Below are 22191 nucleotides of genomic sequence, written 5' to 3' on the forward strand. Positions count from 1 at the left end.
TTTGTGATTTTTTGTATCATTTCTGTTGATAAAAAGCTATATAATACTTTCAAAAATCTGATTTGTATTGAACAAGTACTTTGTCCTGAATATCCCACCAATGGAAAATATCAAGGGGGGGGGATTCCTACTTTCTCACACAGTACACAATTTTATGAACCTCTACATGCCCCCATTTACCTTTTTTCTGAACTAAAAAGCCCTAAATACAACCTTTTCTCATATAGGAGTTTCTCTAGCCATCAACAGTTAGCATGATTGGGAATGGTTCAAAGATCCACACCACAGCATGTGGTCTACTGGCAAGACTCCCCTGGAACTACTATAGAGAGGAGACAGATTCACTGGGGGGGGGGGTGCATGGAGAAAACCGGGACTCAAGACTTGTTATCAAGATAAGAAACTGCCAATATGGTGATACAATCAAGCTTGGTAAACAGCATGCCAAATCCTGCCCAATGCTCCAATTTTTATTGGATCCCAATAAGTTCAATTTTGCTATGAAGTAGCCAAGTGAAACTCAGTAAAGCTACCGGTAACACAGTTTTAAAAAACCTTACTGACAACTGAATGTAACCGAAACACATTACATATTACTTGATATACAAAGCTTAATAGAAATGAAATGAAATGAAAATAAATTAAATGAAAAAATTTGAAAGGAAAATTGTAAATGCTATTAAATAGAATTATGAATGATACAAAATTCATATAGAAAATGGAAACAATGGATATGATTGGCATATGGGTTAAAAGGTAGCATTCAAAGTAAATAATGCAACTCCTACACCTGCAGCAAATCTAGTTGTGAAATAATTTGAAGTTCCTAGCATATTAGAGCAGTAAAAATTCACTTACCGAACGTAGACCAGGCCCTGTCCTTAGCACAGGCAACGGACACAAAGCAAGGCAGATACCAGCAAGAAGAAAGAAAAATACAGCGATGTCACCTCCTTCGCTCCAAAAAAGTTAAAGGAAGAGCGCAAGAGCTGGGTTGCTTTTTAATTGTTGAGCAGGCGGAGCAGGAGGGTTGGACCTTCCCACCAGTTGCTCTATTCATAGGGGTGGACCAACATAAAACCCATATGAATGAGCTAAGGGCAACCTGGTTGTATAAGCAGTCCCCCCACGCAATAACCTTTGTGAAACTTGCAGCGTTATGCCCCCACGTTGTTTGGGTTACATGTACGCTTTCCCACCACGCTAATCAAGCTGCACTGCCAAACTCTTCATGAGCTTTTTATCAGAAGCAGCAAAAGTGTTCACAGATCCAAGCAGCTTCCACAGGAAAGACACAGACTGGCATAGCATAATCCATATTGATCCACCATGGCTCATCTACTGTGTGCATAAAATGCACCTTAACTGCTGGTTGTGATGCATATGGAGGTCCAGCAGGGCCTGGGATTAACAGCCCTGATAACCTGTTAGGCTAAGGTCTAACATGGATAGCACAACCTATTGGATCAAATTGTCTCATCCATATTCACTGAGCAACACAAAAGCACATAACTACTCTCTGAAACATTTAGCATCAGAAAGTCTGCAACAAAATACAAACAACCTGAAAGCTTTCAAATGAACACATTTTACAAGGTGAAGATAAAGGTAAAAATCAAAGAATGAACACCATGAAAATGAAATAAATTACCAGATCCAGGGTTTTGGAGCCACTGGTGCCCAATCTCACTTATGACTATATTGCCAAAAACCCAGTTCTGGAAGCGGATTGGTCTTAAATTATACAGAGTACATTCAGCCTGATATCTAACAAAGCGCTTGTTGCATTTTGCAAAATATTCAGATCAATCCTATCCCCATTGCAAACAATGTAGTCCCAATGGACCTTTCCAAACTCTTTCTACTGGTTGACCAAGCACTGGGCAAACTGATCCTTTATTAGGCCTTGTAACCCATTTGTCTTAATAGCATATCTCATACCCTTCAAGTGTCCCAATTTTCCAGGGTCACTCCCAGAATTCTGGGAGCCATCTTGGCTTCTGATTTGATCCTGGAATGTCCTTGTTTCTCCCACCAGTGATATTGCCACCAAGATCGGGGAGGAGGATGATCTGGCACTTCTCCCGAGCAACAGCAGTGGCAGCGGCTGTGAGGGAGCACCCTGTTGCCTCTCCATGGCCACTGCTGGCTTCCTCCCTTGGGCAGCTCATAGCAGCTACTGGAGAGTGGAGGAGGAGAACAAATAACAAATAACACTAGCCCAAGGTACAAGACAAGGATGTCCTCTTTTCCCAATTTTATTTGTATTGGTCATCATTGTATTGTATTGGTCATTCTGAGAGGCAGGCAGAGGGCAGGGCTGCCCTAGGTGGGAGAAAGGGGGAGTGGGGTGCCCCTTTCTAAAAATAATAATAAATGGTGCATGTTTCTCATTTTGTAAAATCTGGATTAAGGTGTTTTTGCCGGACACGCGTGTGCCGTGTCCCACTGGTGTAATGACTGTAGCATTCACCTTTCTTCTGATGGGAAATGCTTGGGGGTGGGGAGCAATAAACAAGAGATTGAGGAGGGTAACTTGGGGAGAGTGAGAAATGTCCCTATTTTCATCTGAGGAATGTTGGAAGATATGGCAATATTTTATTGCAACTGAACCTGCAAATTCCTGTGATGTAGGCACAATATTTGGGTCTGCCTTAGGCCGTATTTCATCCAAGCAGATCAAAGGGTATGAAAAATCACCCTGTATTCACAAACCCAGTTTCAGTTGAAACATTTGTAAACCAAATTAGAAGACATTCAGAATGTGGCTACAAGGCTTGATTCTCTTCCATCTGTTTATATGGGAGGGCCCATATACTGGATGCCTCCTCTCAAGAGTCTGAGATCATGGGTTACATTCTCTCTTGTTGTCTGAAAGCCACCATAACTCAAACTGTAAAATGAGCACTAGTCTTAATCCATGTTGTCAAAGACAATTCAAGTACAGTATCCATACCCATCAACTGTTCCAATCTAAGCAGGGCATTCAATTTTTTGATGCTGTACTTTCAGCATGCTACCCAACAATGTGTGAGGTTCTGACCTCATGCGAGACCATGGAGCCTGAGAACACACATTTTGGGGCAAAACGTGCAAGATTGCGATCTCATGCAAAACCAGAGAGCCCAGAAATGTGCTTTTTTGAGCACTGTAATTTTGCGTGAGGTTGCGATCTTGTGGGTTTTGCCCCGAAACACATGTTTTCTGGCTCAGTGATCCCACACAGATCATCTGACTTGTTAGGCTGGGAAGACACACGTTCCTGTTTCTGGCATCAAGGTACTTTGTTGGAAAGTATGCAGTATCTATTTCTGGTTTTACAAAGGGCACCATATATTTGATGCATGATTTCTCAAGTGGACCATAATTTTCCTTAAATATTTCCAATTTTCAAACTTGGCACAAAACTTCCTGAGGTCAGGGCAGCCTAATATTGCTGTAATATGCTTAGAATTATTTCACAACCAGATGGGCTGGAGGGAGATAGGAGTTATTTTGTTTACTTTAGTGGCTTTGTCAATGCTACTTTTAAATTCATTTGCCAGTCATATCCAGCTACTACCTAATTAATAATATTATTCTTTACCCAATTTTGTATCAATTTCTATCCGTTCAATTTTATATTTTTCCATTTTGCATGTAAATTATATGATTCTATTTTGTATCATTTCCATTAATCTTGGGATATTAATAAGCCAAGTAATTCATTTCAGTTACATTCAGTAGTCTGTTTCGGGGGGGGGGGTGGCTGTAGGTAAGCTTTACTCCCCATTCTACTAGGGAACTACAGAACCCTTACTCCTGTCCTAAATATTTAGCTTCTGTATCACCTCGCCCACCATTCTTTCTCCTTTTGGCCAATTATTTTTATTGATATTCCATAATTTTTAACAAGTTGTCACAAAATTAATACAAATTCAATATAAATTTAAAAGTTGTCTTTCTACCCACCCCATATGTCCCCTCTATTTTCCTTCCTCATTTGCTGCTCTCAATAATATAACTTTTCCAACTACCATTTCATTCATCCCTTCTCCCTACACATCACCTGTTCAGTTACCAATTTCTGCTATAGCTTTAATACATTGTTATAACATGTCCTCAAAATAGTCAAGTAGAGTAAATCCTCTTCTATCTATTTATAATGGCCGTTCATCAATTTTCAAACATTTCCTTCTGATACATCTTGAGTAACACTTTGCCTGGGGGGGGGGGAACAGACCTTGCTTCCTCACTGACGACATAAACACATCCCTCCTTAACCTGGCCTTGAACATTGCTATCGGACATCTAACAACTCAGCCTCACGGGTGCAGTATGCAGAGAGTGAAAACGAAACCTCTAGAAACTTTTTGGTTTATATAATAGACATTCTCCCCCTCTAACGCTCCCAGCGTCACCAACCCTTCACATTTTGCCATATTTTATTCCTCAATTTGACACACAACAAGTTCATTACTAAAGAAACACCATATCTCTTCTTTTCTGTCTGAAAGTCTCAGAAGTCGTCAACACACTGTGGTCCATCCTGTCCCGTTCATTGTTCTTATTTCCAACTTCAAGCTTCAAAGAGGGAGGCTGGTGTAATCTCAACAAAATCCCTATCTCCTCTCCATCCTCCCCCTCCCCAACTAATTAATTTTCCTGCAGTCCATCCTTCCAATCCTCAGTTCCATCAGTCCTTAGTTATAAAATAAATGCAACACAAGGAGGTATCTTTAAAGTCCACTCTTCCCAAAAACTTTGCATTCCATTGCTTTAGGGGAGGGTAGATAACGCAGATCCCCCCCAAAAAAACCCCATTACTTACAACATTGACTTCCTTTCCCCTCCTTACACCATTCAAGCAAAGCAGAAATTAGCATCTTTCATTCTTTTCAAGCCTTTCCAAACCGATGATTTTTTCCTCCAGCATAAATCAGGACCTTTTTATCAGGTTGCCTCTTCACTTGCCAATTATGTCCAAATTCAAAGGTATTCCAGAGTTTATCATGGTAGCTTGCTGGGGCTGTCCTTGGACGCAGCAATTAAACCCAGCACCCTTACCTTTTCATCTGGGAGACGGGGATTTCCATCCCCGCTCACACACACAAAAAAGCATTAACGGACAACCGTGGATTGTGCCCTTTTGATACCCTCGAAATGTTAGGGGAGACATGCCCCCTTACCCAGTGCTTTTTTTCTAATAATAATAATAATAATGTTTAGCGATACTCTCATTTTCCTACACATATTGAAATGCTTCTCCTCAACGAGGCCAAACTTAGATTCACAAAATTTTTAGGGGTATGTGTCCCCCTGCACCCCCCCAAAAACCCACTGGCCTTACCCCCCAATAATTTCCATCTGGGACCCCTCTCAGGTGTTGGAGTGCCCGAGAGGGTGACTTGCCAATTTCGCTGCAAAACAGGATGTGCCCCACCATTGTTTCTCAACCAGTTTATCTAGTGGACAAAATATTTTCTATGAAATGTAAGCAAAGGTTGGCATTTGGATAATTTTAGATTTTTATAAGGCCTTTTGAACTCACAAGATAAATGACAGTCAACAAGAATAGTACCTCTGGAATTAAAGATGCAACCCAGTGCACACTTTCTTGGGAGTGTATCCCATTGAACTGAGTGAGATTTTTATATATAAATAATGTTATATTGAAATTTAAAAACAAACAAAAAATCATTCAAAAATAACAATAGAAAATCTTATATCAAATCACATTAAATTCTTCTTACATCTGTAATCACTCCATTGTGCATATACTGCCTATTTCTTTGAGTGCACTTTCCATTTTCCTTTACGTATTGATATTTGGTCCAGTGCATTCTCTGCCAGCCAGGAAAGGGTAGATTCAGGACCAGGGCAGGACAAATGCATTTTGCTGCCTGAGGCAAATCAGAAAACGGTGCTGCCTGGCCCCACCATATCTCACACTTGCAGAAAACAAGCATTTGCGTAGCTAGGAGCTGGAAAGGCCCTTTCAGAGCTCTTTGCAGCAGCCTGCGGCCTGGGTGGTTTTGACAGACAGAGATGCTGAGCACCATCCACAATTGTGGCTACTTCAAGGCTCCCTTCCAACTTCCCAGGGTGTCTGAACAGAATTGTGTTTCTCCCCCCCCCCATAATAATAAATAAATAAAAGTGGCTGGACTTCACAGCTCTGCTAAAAAATATTCCACCCCAGTGTAAACTTGTCTCCTGCGCCCACTGTCCCCCCATACATACAGCATATCTATACTTCTATCTATATCTGTATCGTCTATCTACTTATGCATGTGCATAAACTAATTTTAAGTGTACTTTCGTTACAGGATGGGGGTTGATCTAAAGTGCCCAGAGAGAGTAGGACCCACATCATTTGTTCAGAAATCCATATGTGACTAAAGCCTTTTAAAGTTTGGCAACCCCTGTTTTACAGACACAAGTACATGTTGTGGGGGAAATTTGCAGAACTTTCTAAAATGACTGAGGAGGCCTCCCCGTGACTGAGCCTGTCTCCATCCAAGGTTCAATAATACCAAAGAGAAAACAAATAATAATAATAATAATAATAATAATAATAATAATAATAATGTGTTATTTATACATATGCCTCCCATCTGACAGGGTTACCACAGCCACTCTGGGCGGCTTCCAACAAATTAAAACACAGCGAGACATCAAACATTAAAAGCTTCCATATACTGCTTCCCTATGCTGGGCTGCCTTCAGATGTCTTCTAAAAGTCAGTTGTTTATTTCCTTGACATCTGATGGGAGGGTGTTCCACAGGGCGGGCGCCACTACAGAGAAAAAATGGATCCACTAAATACCAATTATTGCTAGAAGAACAACATGCTATAGAGCAGAACATAAGACGCTTTGGACAGGAAGAGGTGGATTGGTAGGTTCATTTATTAAATATGGAAGATGCTGCCTGAACAGATTTCTCATTTTAAGGGCTGTGCTGATTAAATATTTGCTGCATCTTGATAGGTATGTATTCATTGAGTGTGGCTTGCGATAAAGTCCTCATGGAGAAAGCTAGAGGTAAGAGAGCACCCATAAAAGGCTGCACCAAACAATGGAGGACGATTCTGCAGTTGCACCTGTTTTCCATATTTATTAAAAGTTCCTAGGTGTATCTATCCTGCTGGTGCCCAATCCCATAGGGCCTTCCAGCTCTTTGACTATTCAGGTAATTCACTGGTTGACGGCCATACTTCTGGAGCTCAGGCCGAGGTACCACTGATGCCCCGGGTCTCTGAAAGGGAAAGTTAAAATATGAAAATTGGTTAATGCATTGGAAGGACTCCCTGCCCCCTCTCCTAGAGCCTCCTTCCCACCAACTGCTATGTGGCATTCCAGGAACATGAAGGAAGCAGGCAAGGATAACACCAGGCCCTTGCTACAGTTCTAGCAAGACTGTTTTCTCTCCCCCACTTCCCACAGGGCCACCTACCACCAACTGTAATTTGCAGCAGGTGGAGAGAAAGACCATGTGACTGCTCTAGACAGAGTCCTCCTCCTGCTACAGGGCCAAAATTGCTTCTGGGCATGTTCATGAGTACCATTATTTTTCCCCTTTTCCCACCAGCTTCTACTCCTGTGGATACACTTTCTTAAAGAGCCATGGAGAAGCAAAGAGTTGCAGTGGGGTGGGTGTGCATAAGACAAAAGAAAGGGAGTGGGTAGGTGGGGAAGTAGGTTAAGCCCTGGGGCTGCATCCACACCATACATTTAAGGCACAAACACCCTCAGGAATTCTGGGAACTGTAGGAATTCTGGGTAATAAATGACAGCTCTCAGGTTTCTTTGTGGGGTGAGGATGAGGATGCACTTTAAATGTATGGTTGTGCACACAGCCTAAGAATCAGGAAGAGGAAATGAGTGATGTAACAGACAGGCTCTCATAGTTACTTCTAAGGGCTCTTTCCAAATCCAGGACCAAGCAGTGGGATGTTTTTTCTTTTATGTTTTGTTTTCTGGTCTTCTGTTTTGTCCCACTGCTTCCCCATGAAAAAAACCCCCTCTTTACTGCTGAATCGGAACAAACAGCAATCCACAGAAACCTCAACTGCTGTTTGTTCTGATTTAGCAGTGAATAGCAGGCTTTTCTGGGGTAAGTGGTGGGAGAGAAGAACCCCACAGCTCGGACATAGACCTGGAAACTGTGGGTCTGTGCACAAAAGCATGGCAAAGAAGGAAGTCTGAATAAGCCCTAAGGCTTGCTGAACACCTATGTAGTAAACCTGATACACAAAGGCTTCACATGTGTTCCATTTCCTAGTGCAAATATTATCAGTGGGATCTAGGGAATTGTGAACAGAGTTCTGTTTACAGATGGGGATTGTTCCTTTTTCCTACTGCAGCCCTGAAAAGTAACCCCTGAGGACTGGGAATGATGTGGCATCTGGTGTAGGGCATCCTTGCCCAACCAGGTGCTTTTCAGATGCTTTGCACTGCAGCTGCCATCCTCTCAAACCATTGGCCATGCTGACCGGGGCTGGTGGTAGTTGCAGTCTAAAACATCTGGCGGCACCATGTCAGGGAAGGCTAGTGTAGCGGGTTCCCACTGGAAACAGAAGAAAGAGGTCCTTGCACTCATGCAGAGAGCTCTCTCTGAATCCTGCCCCAGTAAAAACAAAACAAAACAAAAAACCCCCACTCCTGTTAAATAATCTATAACTGAGATTATTTGTACATACAGGAAATCGTTGCATGGGCATAGCAGAAAATGGGTTTATGTCCTCATAATCCACATCAGGCACCTCACTCTCCCAAGAGTGAAGCTGGCCAGCTTGGAAAGACCGACCCACAAAAACATCATCTTGGCTTGGAACAGCTCTTCTCAATGGCTGGTGAGGCATCTGACTATAATAATCAAATTAAACACTTTTTTTAAAAATTCAAATATAAATTTCTTATAGGCAGATAAATGCAACAAAGAGTTCTGTTTCAAGATAAATATGGCACAGTAAACCATTAAGGTGCTGCAAGTCTCTGGACTCAGCTACACAGCTGCAAATAAAACATTTTAAATGTGTCGTAAAGTGCAATATACAAATATGGCACTACAGTGGTGCCCCACAAGACGAATGCCTCACAAGACAGAAAACTCACTAGACGAAAGAGTTTTCCATTTTGGAGGTGCTTCGCAAGACGATTTTCCTATGGGCTTGCTTCGCAAGACGACAATGCCTTGCGAGTTCCTGCGGGGTTTTTTCCCCTCCCCCCCCTTTTCTAAGCCGCTAAGCCACTTATCAGCTGATCCGATCAGCAGATAAGCCGCTAAAAGCCGCTAATAGCGCTAATCCGTCAATGGCTTGCTTCACAAGACGAAAAAACCGCTAGACGAAGAGAATCACAGAACGGATTCTTTTCGTCTTGCGAGGCACCACTGTATATGGAGACAGTGAGCTATGCCAAATTCAATGTATTTTTCAAAACTTTTTTTAAAAAGCATTTTCACAGCGTTTTTTATAAAATATGTGTGTAGATTTCACCTCTGTTACGTTTGCTGCAACAGAATAACATGGCTACTTCTTTGTATACAGATCTAGGCAAAATAACAACATGATAACCACTTATTGTATGCACTGAATCAAAATGAATGGCCTCAGTTTTGGGACCTCCGTTTTGGCAGCAGTTTAGCCCACAGCATCCCACCTGGCTGCAGCAAAAAGAAAGATGGGAAGCAGGGCCAAGTCCGTTGGCTCAGCTTGAGAGACCAGCTCCATCTAGCTTTTCCTCTCCTAAGAGGAAGTGGGGTGTAGTGGTTAAGAGTCGTAGACTTGTAAGCTGTGAACCGGGTTCATGTCTCTGCTCCTCCACATGCAGCTGCTGCTGAGTGACCTTGGGTTAATCACACTTCTTTGAAGTCTCTCAGCCCCACCCACCTCACAGAGTGTTTGTTGTGGGGGAGGAAGGGAAAGGAGAATGTTAGCCGCTTTGAGACTCCTTCGGGTAGTGATAAAGCGGGATATCAAATCCAAACTCTTCTTCTTCTCCCTTAAGTAGATCCTTCATTACAAACTGGTCATTATAGAAAACTGGTAACGAACTTCTGTCTCAGTTTGCTTGTTTCCTTCCTTATCCCTTTTCCTAGTTGCGTCATATGAGCTCCTGCAGATCACAGGCACCACCACAGCTTCTGACCTGCACTCATTCATACAAAGGTCTGAACATAGAATGAACATGCAGCCGAGGACCCTGTCTTTTGCGGGTTTTCTGTACATATAGATGAGGTAGGCAAGCAGCTCCTATAGCAGAAGTGGGAAACCTTTTAATCTCAAGGCCCACAATGCCTTCTGGGCAAACTTCCATGGGCCGCATGGTGGTGGCGGCAAAAATTGATGCATATAAATTTTGCCTTTGTGCAGTAAGCTAGTTTCTATACACACACACACCTATATCCTCTGTCCAGGCAAAAACACTTAAGGAAGGTACAAAACAAGGCCAGTGAGAGGTGTGGCCTGGGAGGAGGTTATATGGCCTGAACAGCTGGGAAGGTTGCAGGCAACTGGATAAATGTTTATTGGTAAGAAAAACAAACAGAAAACACAAGACTATGTGACAACTATAAGGCATGTTCTAAACTCCAGGTCCATACAAATTCTAAAATGCCTTGAAAATGATGCAGAACAATGGACTCTTCTTCCTCAGGAGAAGAAAGCTTTCAAGTAAATGGAGGGCAAATTTCAGAACAGTTCAAGATCATTTTACATTTGAAAATATATAATGGTTTCCATCATTGCCGAGCAGTGTGCACAATTTATCTTCTAGCAGGAAAAATATATCATCATTGTGAAAAAGTTTGACCAAAGGACATCATACCTGTAGTTTCCAGCATATGGTGACTGTATTTGTTCATGAGGGTAACTTTGGAGAGGGTACCTGGGGAATTTAATATCATCCTATACCAAGAAAGAGAAAAAAGAAAGAAGGGGGAATTAAGTGACAAATTGACTTCTGTTTTGTTATTTTAAAATGCTTATTATGAAAAACAGATGATAAAGATGCAACCCTTAAAAACAACAACAACAACAACAACAACAACAACAACAACAACAATCTTTATTACGGTCCAGAGACCCAACAAATCGTTACAAAGCAATGCACAAATATGCAATCCCCAAAATAATGAAGACAAATAATGAGATAATATATCTACTGTTACTCACCAGCCTTCATCAACCGTATGCCATCAAGATATGGGACCCATGCTGACTGAGGCAGATGGGAGTTACAGTATAGCCTAAAAAATATCTGGAGGGCACCAGGTTGATGAAGGTTGGTATACAGGAAGAGAAAATCAGAGTGAAATAAAGACCAGTTGCAAACATATCCCGATAGAGTTAAAAACAAACAAACCTGGTTGTTGTACCTTGTCCTTCCTATATTTCTTATTGCAAAAACTTAGAAAATACTGCCACCATTCTACACATAAATGATTAAAGTTTCTGTTCCTTAACTGTATATCGGGGGTGGAGAACCTGCAGCTCCTAACTCCTTTTGGCCCTAGCCAGGTGACTAACGGTCAAAGATAATATTAGTTGTAGCACAGCATCTGATGGGCTACAGATTCTCCATCCTTGCTGTATAGGAATGAATGAAAGAATCAGTGGCTTTCTCTCCCACAGAAGAAATATAAGTGGTAAGAGCTGTTTGACTGTGGGACCAGTTACCAGTGTCCCTTACTGGAGGTCTTCAAGCAGGGGCTGTACAACCATTGGTCAGTGATGCTCTAGCTTTCCTGCATTGAGCACAAGGTGTTGTTGTTGTGGTTGTGGTTCTAAAAAAAACTGTATGATACCAAACCATAAAAGGGCCACCTATCTGCAGAAATGAACTTATTTCCTTGTCAGGCACACTTCCAGCTTACCGGTAGCTTCCAAACTATCGCTATAGCATATTTGGCTGGCAGATTTTCTAATAATATTTTTTTTTTTTGGCTGCACTTTATTCTTTTGTCCTTTACAATACCGACCAGGTGTGACATTTCTTCTAGCCTTTTAGACCTTCTTAGAAGGCAAACGAGACATTTTCCAGATAAGATGTCTGCTGCCTGATGTAAACAAGTTAATTAGCTGCGGGATAGCTTTATCCCGTTAGAGGCACCTTTCAGATCAGTCCTAAATGTTAAGGAGGTTTTGAACGAAATCCATGCTTTAAATGCTATTTATTTGTATTATTGGGGTTTAACTGTTTTATGCGATGAATCCTCCCCCCTGTGCTTTACATATATGTGTTTTATGCTTATATTGTAATGGCCATTGACTGCAAAGAGTAACAAAACTTGAACTGGACTCATGGCACTGCAGCAGCAGATTCCTCCTCTAACCCCACCAGGAGTCTTCTAGGCCTGGTTGGGATAAAGGAGGACAATCATATTGCAGCTTCTAAGCAAACGAAGTCCATTTGATGTCAGCTAATGCATATGCCCTAATCTCATCTTACATATCAGACATACATTGTAAATGTCAATTGCAGAGTGGATAGGGGAAGAATACTTTTCAGAAAAGGCTGCCAGCTATTTCCCTCATTTACAAAAAATAATGCAAAACCCAGGGGCATTTCAAAAATAAACAATGCCATCCAATGGATTAAACAAAGCACCCTTTTTACCACAATTAAATTCCAAGTCCATCATAAGCAAGCAAGCAAGCAAGCAAGCAAACAAGCAAACAAACAAACAAACAAACAATCACAATATTTTACCTGTCTTCCTTGTGAATAAGAGGCAGATCTCAGCCTACTGGCCAGTTTAGGAGCATATTCTGGATTATGCTGTGGTTCAGGTCTCAGCTGCCTTGCCCGAGTACTGAAAATATATAAGAGTCAAAAGAATGTGACCCGTGATTCATTCCTTCCTTCTTCCTTTGTTACTTCCACAAACATATAGAAATTTAGTACACTGCTGGTGAGGAGGGGTGAGAACAGGAACAGCCTGTCCCGTTTGACCACCTGAGGCAAAACAGGAATGTGCTGTGCCCTACCCCCACTTCTACCACTGCCAGAATACCCACTCCTTTCTCAGTGGGGTGTCACTTGTCACTTGTCTTCTTTGTACAGGGGGCAACTGTGCACAGGTGAGAGAGGAGGGCATTCTGGCACCAGTAGAAACAGTGGGGCAGGTGAGGTACCACCACTTGCACTTCCTCCTTTTTTTAAAAAACAAAGTAATAAGAATAAATAAAAATGTGCACCCCACACCTGAGACCATTCCATTGTAACTATCCAACCTCCCAAAATTTCAACACCTATTGTGATTGCTATAGGGCTTTAAAGGTCAGCACCAACACTTTGAATTGTGCTCGGAAATGTACTGGGAGCCAATGTAGGTCTTTCAAGACCGGTGTTATGTGGGCTCGGTGGCCGCTCCTAGTCACCAGTCTAGCTGCCACATTCTGGATTAGTTGTAGTTTCCGGGTCACCTTCAAAGGTAGCCCCACGTAGAGCGCATTGCAGTAGTCCAAGCAAGAGAAATTCATATTTCAGTTTGAGAAGTGTGAAGTCCATTGTTCTCCATTAAAATACAAACGGCACCTAATTTCTCCTTGATTTCTACTCGGGATCAAACTAGGTAAGTATGCATAGACTTGCAGCCTACAAGGATGTTCATTTGGGAAATAAAATATTTCCACTTTATGCAATACATACTGACTCACCGGTTTCGCTTGGCTTCTTTCTCTGGCTTGTCCTTGCAATACCGGACCCACTGTGTTGTGACAGCAGCTGCAAAAGACAAAGCCACTGCGGGGAAAACCACAACTAAAATCAAGTCCAAAGTGCTCCAAAGCTCCTCGCATTTGACACCCATGTACCAGTAATTTTTCCAGCCATTTTGGTAGGAAGGGCACCTGTGGATGGAATCAAGCAAAGCAACATCAAAATAGTTTGCGTCAAGCCCCTAATAGTATGATTACAACCCACCGCAATGCTTTTGTGCTGGGGTGCTATCCAGTGGCGTGTAGTCAAATTGGGCAGGGCTGCAATTTTTAACCTTGCTGTTTTCCTCACAATGGAACTTGTTTGTCCACGGACTCCTTGCTGGGGCCACGTGGCCAGTATGACTAAAGCACTACTGGCACATGAAGGACCGTGATGAGTGCCAGAGTCCAAGGAAACGCTGTTGAAAAAGTTCCCCACCCATGGCTTAAGCACATGGTGCCTGTGTAGACATGGCAGTTGGTGCAGTGGGGCTGCATAATAGGATGGAGAGGCAATGGAACCAAGCTAATTCAGCACAGCTGCTGCACATCTATTCCATGTCATCCTTGCTACAAGCCTCTCTCTCGCCGCCACCCCTGTCATAATATGCAGCAGTGAGGCGGACAGAGGGAGGTCAGGTGCCCAACCATTGTCTTTCCCCACAAAGCTCAACCAAACCCTAAAAGGAAGGAGAGTAACTTACTTGCAAAAGGGAATTTGATCTTTACAACCACAGGCAACTCCTTCTGGGCAGAAATCACTTGTACTGCCTGGACAATCATCAAGATCAGCCACACCGGAACAATTGGCTGAAAACAGTGGGGAGAGAGTTGAGCTGCATAGCAATGTCATATTGACCATAATTTAAGATACCCATAGAGATAATTTGTGATCATATTCTAATGATGTGCTGCTTTGTCTCAGGCACCCTGCGGGCCTGAGTTGTTTTGCAGGGGTATTCAGCATGCCACTTGGCCTACTGCTCAGTATCCAAAAAAACCCCAAAGTGCTGTACCAACAAGCACAAAACAACCCCTCTGCAACACCACAATTCCAACTTAATGGTGTAACGTTGGAAAAAGTTGAGCACTTTTCCTACCTAGGCAGTTATCTTTCCACAAGAGCCAACACTGATGCCAAATTCCAGCATCGCCTGAGCTCTGCAAGCACAGCTTTCTCCTGATAGAAGTGATAGAAGTGCAGAGTGTTTGAGGACTAGGACATTCAGAAGGAAACCAAAATGCTAGTAACAAGCCATTGTACTACCAACTTTACTGTACCCTTGTTAAACATGAACCTTTTATAAATGCCATCTCCAGCTCCTTGAAAGATTCCATCAGAATTTTTTTTACAGATCACTTGGGAAAACAGATGAACTAATGCCAGTGTACTGGATGAAGCAAAGATCACCAGTGTCAAAGCAATGATTCTTCAACATCAACATCAACTTTGTTAGACTGGTCATGTTGTTCTGGTGCCTGATTATCATCTTCCAAAGCAACTACTCTAATCCCAACTTAATAATGGAAAGCAAAATACTGGTGGACAACAAAAGATAACTGGGAAACTCTGTGAGTGCTCCGATTGGAGAACAGCCTTCACCAAAGGTGTCATAGACTTTGAAGAAGCATGAACTCAGGACGCAAGGGAGAAATGTGCCAAGAGGAAGGCACTCTTGGCAAATCTACACTGTGATCAACTCCTGCCGAGAAACCTATGTCCCCACTGTGGCAGGATGTGTGGATCCAGAATTGGCCTCCACAGTCACTCACTGCTAAGACCATGTTCATGAAAGACAATTTTACTTGGCTACAAGTGATTGCCAAAGAAGCAGAAACAGGGGTATTCAACATGCCACCGGTGCAAGAACAGTGCATTAGTGGTGGATTCATATAGGACCACCAACATTTCAACCTGCTTTATTATTTATCATTATTACGTATTATTATTTGATATAAACAAACACACCTACCCCGGTGCACGAAGCACCTTTGCTCCCTGCTTCATACGAGCCACAATTAAACCAGGGAACCTCTAATTAACAATACCTATTTCATCTAAACTGAGAAACTATGGATGGTATTTAACTTTTATTCAGAGCGGACCTGCTGAAATTAAAAAACCTAACTTTCAGATAGTCATATCCATTCATTTTAACCGGACTAATCCCAGTAAAACTTGGTTGAGTACCACCCAATGGCTGATACCTAGGTTGGTCTGCTGCCATATGGGGTGCAACCACATCACTCTGGAAAGGTGGGTCTCTGCTGCTTGTGGGAGGGACGAGACAACAGGGAGGCTGGTACAGTGAAAACATGCCTGCAGAGCTGATCCAACTCTCCTGCCAGTGCATTTGCACTACTCTGATGCAAAGATACACAAAGGTATACCTCCTAAAATTACTTCTGTTGTTCTGTTTTTGTTTATTACTACTACTACTACTACTACTACTACTACTATTACTATTTGCCTGACCTACAACATAAGGTGTGAGGGTGAGTTACAACTACACAAAAATATTTTAAACCAGTTAAAACAAATTACAATCAGAAGAATGGGGGCTGGGGGGGGGTTAAGAACAGGCCAAGGTAAAGAGATGTATCTATAGCATATGAGAAAACATATACCAGTAAACACCTGAGAGCAGATCAGAAGCCTGTGACCTCCATTGCATCTGGTTAATAATAATCATCATCATCATCCACCTCCGGAATTACTGGCAGAGACCACTGTTGTTGATAGGGTGACCATTAACACATTATCATAAAAGAGGACACAGAACTGCATGACATCTCTGTGTGCTATTTTATATGTATGGATGCACACTTATGACTAATGCAGAGAAGACTATGATCAGGTAACCTGAGTGCTGCTCTTTCTACCCTTTAGATGCTAATTGCTGATGGAAAACTTTAAAGTACCTCCCTTCCTAGGGTTATTAGGGGAAGAGCTGTGGCTCAGTGGTAGAGCCTCTGCTTTACATGTAGAAAATCCCAGGTTCAGTTCCCGCCGGCATGTCCAGGAAGGGCTGGGAGATCCTTTCAAATAAAAGCCAACTCCTGTTTTTCCTTTGAATGTTCTCTTTCAGCAACCTAGTTTAGGGAGCTTTCTAACTGTTGCTATTGCTAGTCAGAAAAACATAAGAACATAAGATGATTCCAGCTGGATGAAGCCAAATACTTATCTAGTCCAGTATCCTTTTCCCACAAGTGACCAAACAGATGCCTAGAGGAAGCCCTGGTTGATCTCTTCCACACCATCTAGAGATCTTCCAGTACACCCTTATCTACATCTATCATGCCTACCCCTTCCTGATGGCACAATTCTACCCATATTTCTCCAGATGTAAGTCCCATTGTGCTCAATGGGATATATCCCCAAGTCCAGGGGTGGAGAACTTGTGGCCCTTTCATACGTTGCTGGATTTTCATCATGTCCAGCCAGAATGGCCCATAGCCTAGGATATTGGGAGATGCAGTCCAGTATCCTTTGAAGGGTTGCACAGTTCCCCAGCCCTGCCCTGAAATCGTAACCCAACCTACTGCAGATTAATATTGGACTCCTTAAGTTCAAGCCCCATGTGCACCACTTGTTTAAAGCAGTGCTATACCACTTTAAGAAGAAGAAGAAGAAGAGTTTGGATTTGATATCCTGCTTTATCACTATCCTAAGGAGTCTCAAAGCGGCTAACATTCTCCTTCTCACTTCGTCCCCCACATCAAACACTCTGTGAGGTGAGTGAGGCTGAGAGACTTCAGAGAAGTGTGACTAGCCCAAGGTCACCCAGCAGCTGCAAGTGGAGGAGCGGGGACACGAACCCAGTTCACCAGATTATGAGACTACCACTCTTAACCACTACACCACACTGGCTCCCAGTCACGCCCTCCCCCAAAGAACCCTGAGAACTGTAGTTGGTTATTGGTGCTGAGGAAGACTCTTATTCTATTTACAAAGCTACAATTCCCAGAGCAGTTTAACAACTAATTGCTTTCCCCAGGAAACTGTAGCTAAGTGAAGGGGATCAGTCAGGATTGCGTTTTGCACCCAGGGGGATCTTGTTCAACTAGGTCTCATCTATAACCAGCCCCAAATGTTTCTTACGATCTGCAGCTTCCGTCGTCAGCCAACTCTTGGACAACACGGTCAGGAGAAGGAAGAGAGCACCAGAGGTTAACATGGTGGGATGCTGTTTGGAACAAGAGTTAATCCTCTTCTCTGGGACTCTCCTGCCCATCTGAGATTCTCCTTCAATTTTGATTTCTTGTTCTTGTTCTTTCTCCTTATAGCAGACCAAAGGTCCTGGATTTTGAACTTGTTTTACAGCAGCCTTCTTGTAAGCTTACTAATTAACTTTTCTAAGGTAAACCTATTTGGATCCATTTTTTTATTTTTAAAAATTACAAAAGAAATAAAATATTTATAGATATATATACAATTCCATAATACCACACATCCATACACACAAAGTCAATGGTGGTTTAAGGAGCACTACATAACTTAATAGCTATCCTTGGTTACTATTCTATTTTGAGCAGGAGATCAAATTGTATGAGTGAAAATAATATATGAACATTGAACATTTTCCTGGAGTTTTAGTTTTATATTCCAGTTATCTCTCTCTCTCTCTCTCTCTCTCTCTCTCTCTCTCTCTCTATATATATATATATATATATATATATAAAAAACACATCCTCTAATAGCTCTTTTATAGCATACAAAATAAATCAACAATGCTATATTCAGTGTTTTTTCCCCGGGGAGACGCATATCCCTAAACATTTTGTGAATCTAAGTTTGGCCTCGTTGAGGGGCAGTATTTCAATATGTGCAGGAAAATGAGAGTATTGCTAAACATTATTATTAATTTTTTTAAGAAAAAAAGCACTGGGTAAGGGGCATGTCTCCCCTAACATTTCGAGGGTATCAAAAGGGCACAATCCACAGTCGTCCATTAATGCTTTTGTGTGTGTGTGAGCGGGGATGGAAATCCCCATCTTCTAGATGAAAAGGTAAGGGCGCTGGGTTTAATTGCTGTGTCCAAGGACAGCCCTAGCAAGATACCATGGTAATCTCTGGAATACCTTTGAATTTGGACATAATTGGCAAGTGAAGAGGCAACCTGCTAAAAAGGTCCTGATTTATGCTGGAGGGGAAGGGAAGTCAATGTTGTAAGTAATGGGTTTTTTGAGGGGATCTGCATTATCTACCCTCCCCTAAAGCAATGGAATGCAAAATTTTGGGGAAGAGTGGACTTTAAAGATACTCCTTGCGTTGCATTTATTTTATAACTAAGGACTAATGGAACTGAGGATTGGAAGGATGGACTGCAGAAAAATTAATTAGTTGGGGAGGGGAGGATGGAGAGGAGATAGGGATTTTGTTGAGATTACACCAGCCTCCCTCTTTGAAGCTTGAAGTTGGAAATAAGAACAGTGAACGGGACAGGATGGACCACAGTGTGTTGACGACTTCTGAGACTTTCAGACAGAAAAGAAGAGATATGGTGTTTGGTTATTAATGAACTTGTTGTGGGTCAAATTGAGGAATAAAATATGGCAAAATGTGAAGGGTTGGTGACGCTGGGAGACTGGCAGCGTTAGAGGGGGAGAATGTCTATTATATAAACCAAAAAGTTTCTAGCGGTTTCGTTTTCAACTCTCTGCATACTGCACCCGTGAGGCTGAGTTGTTAGATGTCCGATAGCAATGTTCAAGGCCAGGTTAAGGAGGGATGTGTTTATGTCGTCAGTGAGGAAGCAAGGTCTGCCCCCCCCCCCAGGCAAAGTGTTACTCAAGATGTATCAGAAGGAAATGTTTGAAAATTGATGAATGGCTATTATAAATAGATAGAAGAGGATTTACTCTACTTGACTATTTTGAGGACATGTTATAACAATGTATAAAAGCTATAGCAGAAATTGGTAACTGAACAGGTGATGTGTAGGGAGAAGGGATGAATGAAATGGTAGTTGGAAAAGTTATATTGTTGAGAGCAGCAAATGAGGAAGGAAAATAGAGGGGACATATGGGGTGGGTAGAAAGACAACTTTTAAATTTATATTGAATTTGTATTAATTTTGTGGCAATTTGTTAAAAATTATGGAATATCAAGAAAAATAATTGGCCAAAAGGAGAAAGAATGGTGGGCGAGGTGATACAGAAGCTAAATATTGAGGACAGGAGTAAGGGTTCTGTAGTTCCCTAGTAGAATGGGGAGTAAAGCTTACCTACAGCCACACACCCACACACCCGAAACAGACTACTGAATGTAACTGAAATGAATTACTTGGCTTATTAATATCCCAAGATTAATGGAAATGATACAAAATAGAATCCTATAATTTACATGCAAAATGGAAAAATATAAAATTGAATGGATAGAGAGTGATACAAAATTGGGTAAAGGATAATATTATTAATTAAGTAGTAGCTGGATATGACTGGCAAATGAATTTAAGAGTAGCATTGACAAAGCAACTAAAGTAACGAAATAACTCCTATCTCCCTCCAGCCCATCTGGTTGGGAAATAATTCTAAGCATATTACAGCAATATTAGGCTGCCCTGACCTCAGGAACTGCAAAGGAAATAGTGTGGGATCCAGGAACAGAAATAGCAATGGCCAGGTAAGCCTTGAGTTTAGGATTGTAGCCTTAGTTGGCTAATCTGCCTGTTAAAAAGTACCATGCAATACCAACAGTATCCCCAGGAATTCTTGATACTGGCAATGGGGCACTATCACCATACATTTAAAGCACATCCATCACATATGTAAAGCACATGGCTCTCCCCAAAGAATCCTGGGAACTTAAGCTGGTAGCTGTTTGGGGGGTGGGTACAATTCCCAGGATTCTTTGGGAGAAGCCGTGTGCTTTACATGTGTGATGGATGTGCTTTAAATGTATGGTAAGGATCTGCCCACGGAAGAAGAAAACAGTATGTTTATTGTGACTTTTCCTGACCTTTACACTTTTAGTTTGAGGAAATGAACTGATTAAATTGAGAGTCTGTGATTTAGATAAGGCTCTCGTGAATATAATGATGGCAGCACAAGTATCACAAGTGCACAATTCCTACTCACCCTGAGTGATAAGGCGCTCAACACATGTTCATTCCTGTAAATGGAAGGCACCATGATCTGAAAAACTGCCATAGCACTTGCCTGTCAGAACAGAATTATGTTTTAAGTTGGCAGAAGCCCAAAAGCTACTTTAGACACAGTCAAGGGAAATTCTATGTCCTGTGGAATTCTTAACCCACGGACCCCTTGGTCCTATTTTTTTAAATTAAATTTGTATATCTCCCTGTTAGTAAATCAGTCCACCGAAGCTGCATTTTGTAATTGGTACAATTCACATGACTATCTTGAGAGAGTGTGAGAACAGGAAGAAACAGTCTTATCTCCTCCAGCTGCATATGTTCTTTTATAACTGTGCTTTTGCTTTTACAGGTCCCCGTTTGTTCTCAGAGCTGAAGAGAACGGTAACCATTATGCATTTCTCTGTGTATAGTCTGTAAATAACTAGTAGATTAGTTCTACGGTGTCTCCTGCTTATTACTATACAAAGTCAGGAGATTAGTGTGCATAAATCATTATGATGTGTGTCGCTGGAGCATCTGGAGTAGAAGGCAGTAGCTTTTCCAAAACCACGTTCACCGAAGGACAGCTGGAGGAAGGGGGGGCTGCCGATACCCCAGGGCATTTTCTAACACTCCCTTCATTATAAGATCTCAGGGCAGTATACAGAATAAAATGCAGAATAAAGGTAAAGGGACCCCTGACCATTGGGTCCAGTCGCGGATGACTCTGGGGTTGCGGCGCTCATCTCGCTTTACTGGCCAAGGGAGCCGGCATTTGTCCGCAGACAGCTTCCGGGTCATTTGGCCAGCATGACTAAGCCGCTTCTGGTGAACCAAAGCAGCGCACGGAAACGCCATTTACATTCCCGCTGGAGCGGTACCTATTTATCTACTTGCACTTTGACGTGCTTTCAAACTGCTAGGTTGGCACCAGCAGGGACCGAGCAAGGGGAGCTCACCCCGTTGCGGGGATTCGAACCGCCGACCTTCTGATCAGCAAGCCCTAGGCTCTGTGGTTTAACCCACAGCACCACCCGAGTCCCAAAATGCAGGATAAAAACAAGTAATTAAGTAAAACAAACAACAGCAATTTCCGCTCCCGTTTCTGTTTCTTTCAGAATTCTCTGGCATCCCTTATCTTAATCTTAAAGAAGTAAAATCAGGCACAGTGCTAAAGTAACATATCATTGACTACTCCACAGATTTTCCATGGACCACCTGAGCAGAGCTCACAAGCCACTGGCGGTTTGTGGACCACTGTTTGAGAACCTCTGCCTTAGGTGACTGCAAGGGTGAGGATGGGCCTAAATATCTCCCATTAGGATTTTTGAACATGGAAAGCTATCATAATAGTTGACCCACCTCTGTGTTGTTTCTTTGAGTCCCTCTCCTTCCCACCTGTGCAAAGCAATTCACTAAAGGGGA

The 22191-nt window shown here is 42.2% G+C and overlaps 1 protein-coding gene across 1 annotated transcript; it reads right to left on the reverse strand.

The window, feature by feature from the left end:
- Nucleotides 1-6872: 6872 nt before the first annotated feature.
- Nucleotides 6873-22160, reverse strand: LOC310698063 (uncharacterized protein). The gene is made up of 9 exons (XM_083484814.1): nt 22129-22160; nt 20768-20801; nt 17790-17967; nt 14392-14497; nt 13646-13837; nt 12696-12798; nt 10812-10891; nt 8684-8849; nt 6873-7239 (listed from the first exon to the last, which is right to left on the reverse strand). Exons 3-9 carry the CDS (start codon nt 17920-17922, stop codon nt 7111-7113), a joined length of 909 nt encoding a protein of 302 aa, XP_083340940.1. The 5' UTR covers nt 17923-17967; nt 20768-20801; nt 22129-22160; the 3' UTR covers nt 6873-7110.
- Nucleotides 22161-22191: the final 31 nt, after the last annotated feature.

Source organism: Podarcis liolepis (assembly GCF_965112155.1).
Source record: "Podarcis liolepis genome assembly, chromosome: Z".
Lineage (NCBI taxonomy): Eukaryota > Metazoa > Chordata > Lepidosauria > Squamata > Lacertidae > Podarcis > Podarcis liolepis.

Coding starts and splice junctions, on each gene's coding strand:
- LOC310698063 (XM_083484814.1), bottom strand. CDS start 17,922: ATGGGCAGGAGAGTCCCAGAGAAGAGGATTAACTCTTGTTCCAAACAG. Junction 12,799..13,645: donor AAAGAAGCCAAGCGAAACCG/GTGAGTCAGTAT, acceptor ATATATTTTCAG/TACTCGGGCAAGGCAGCTGA. Junction 7,240..8,683: donor TGCCCATGCAACGATTTCCT/GTATGTACAAAT, acceptor TTTCCCTTTCAG/AGACCCGGGGCATCAGTGGT.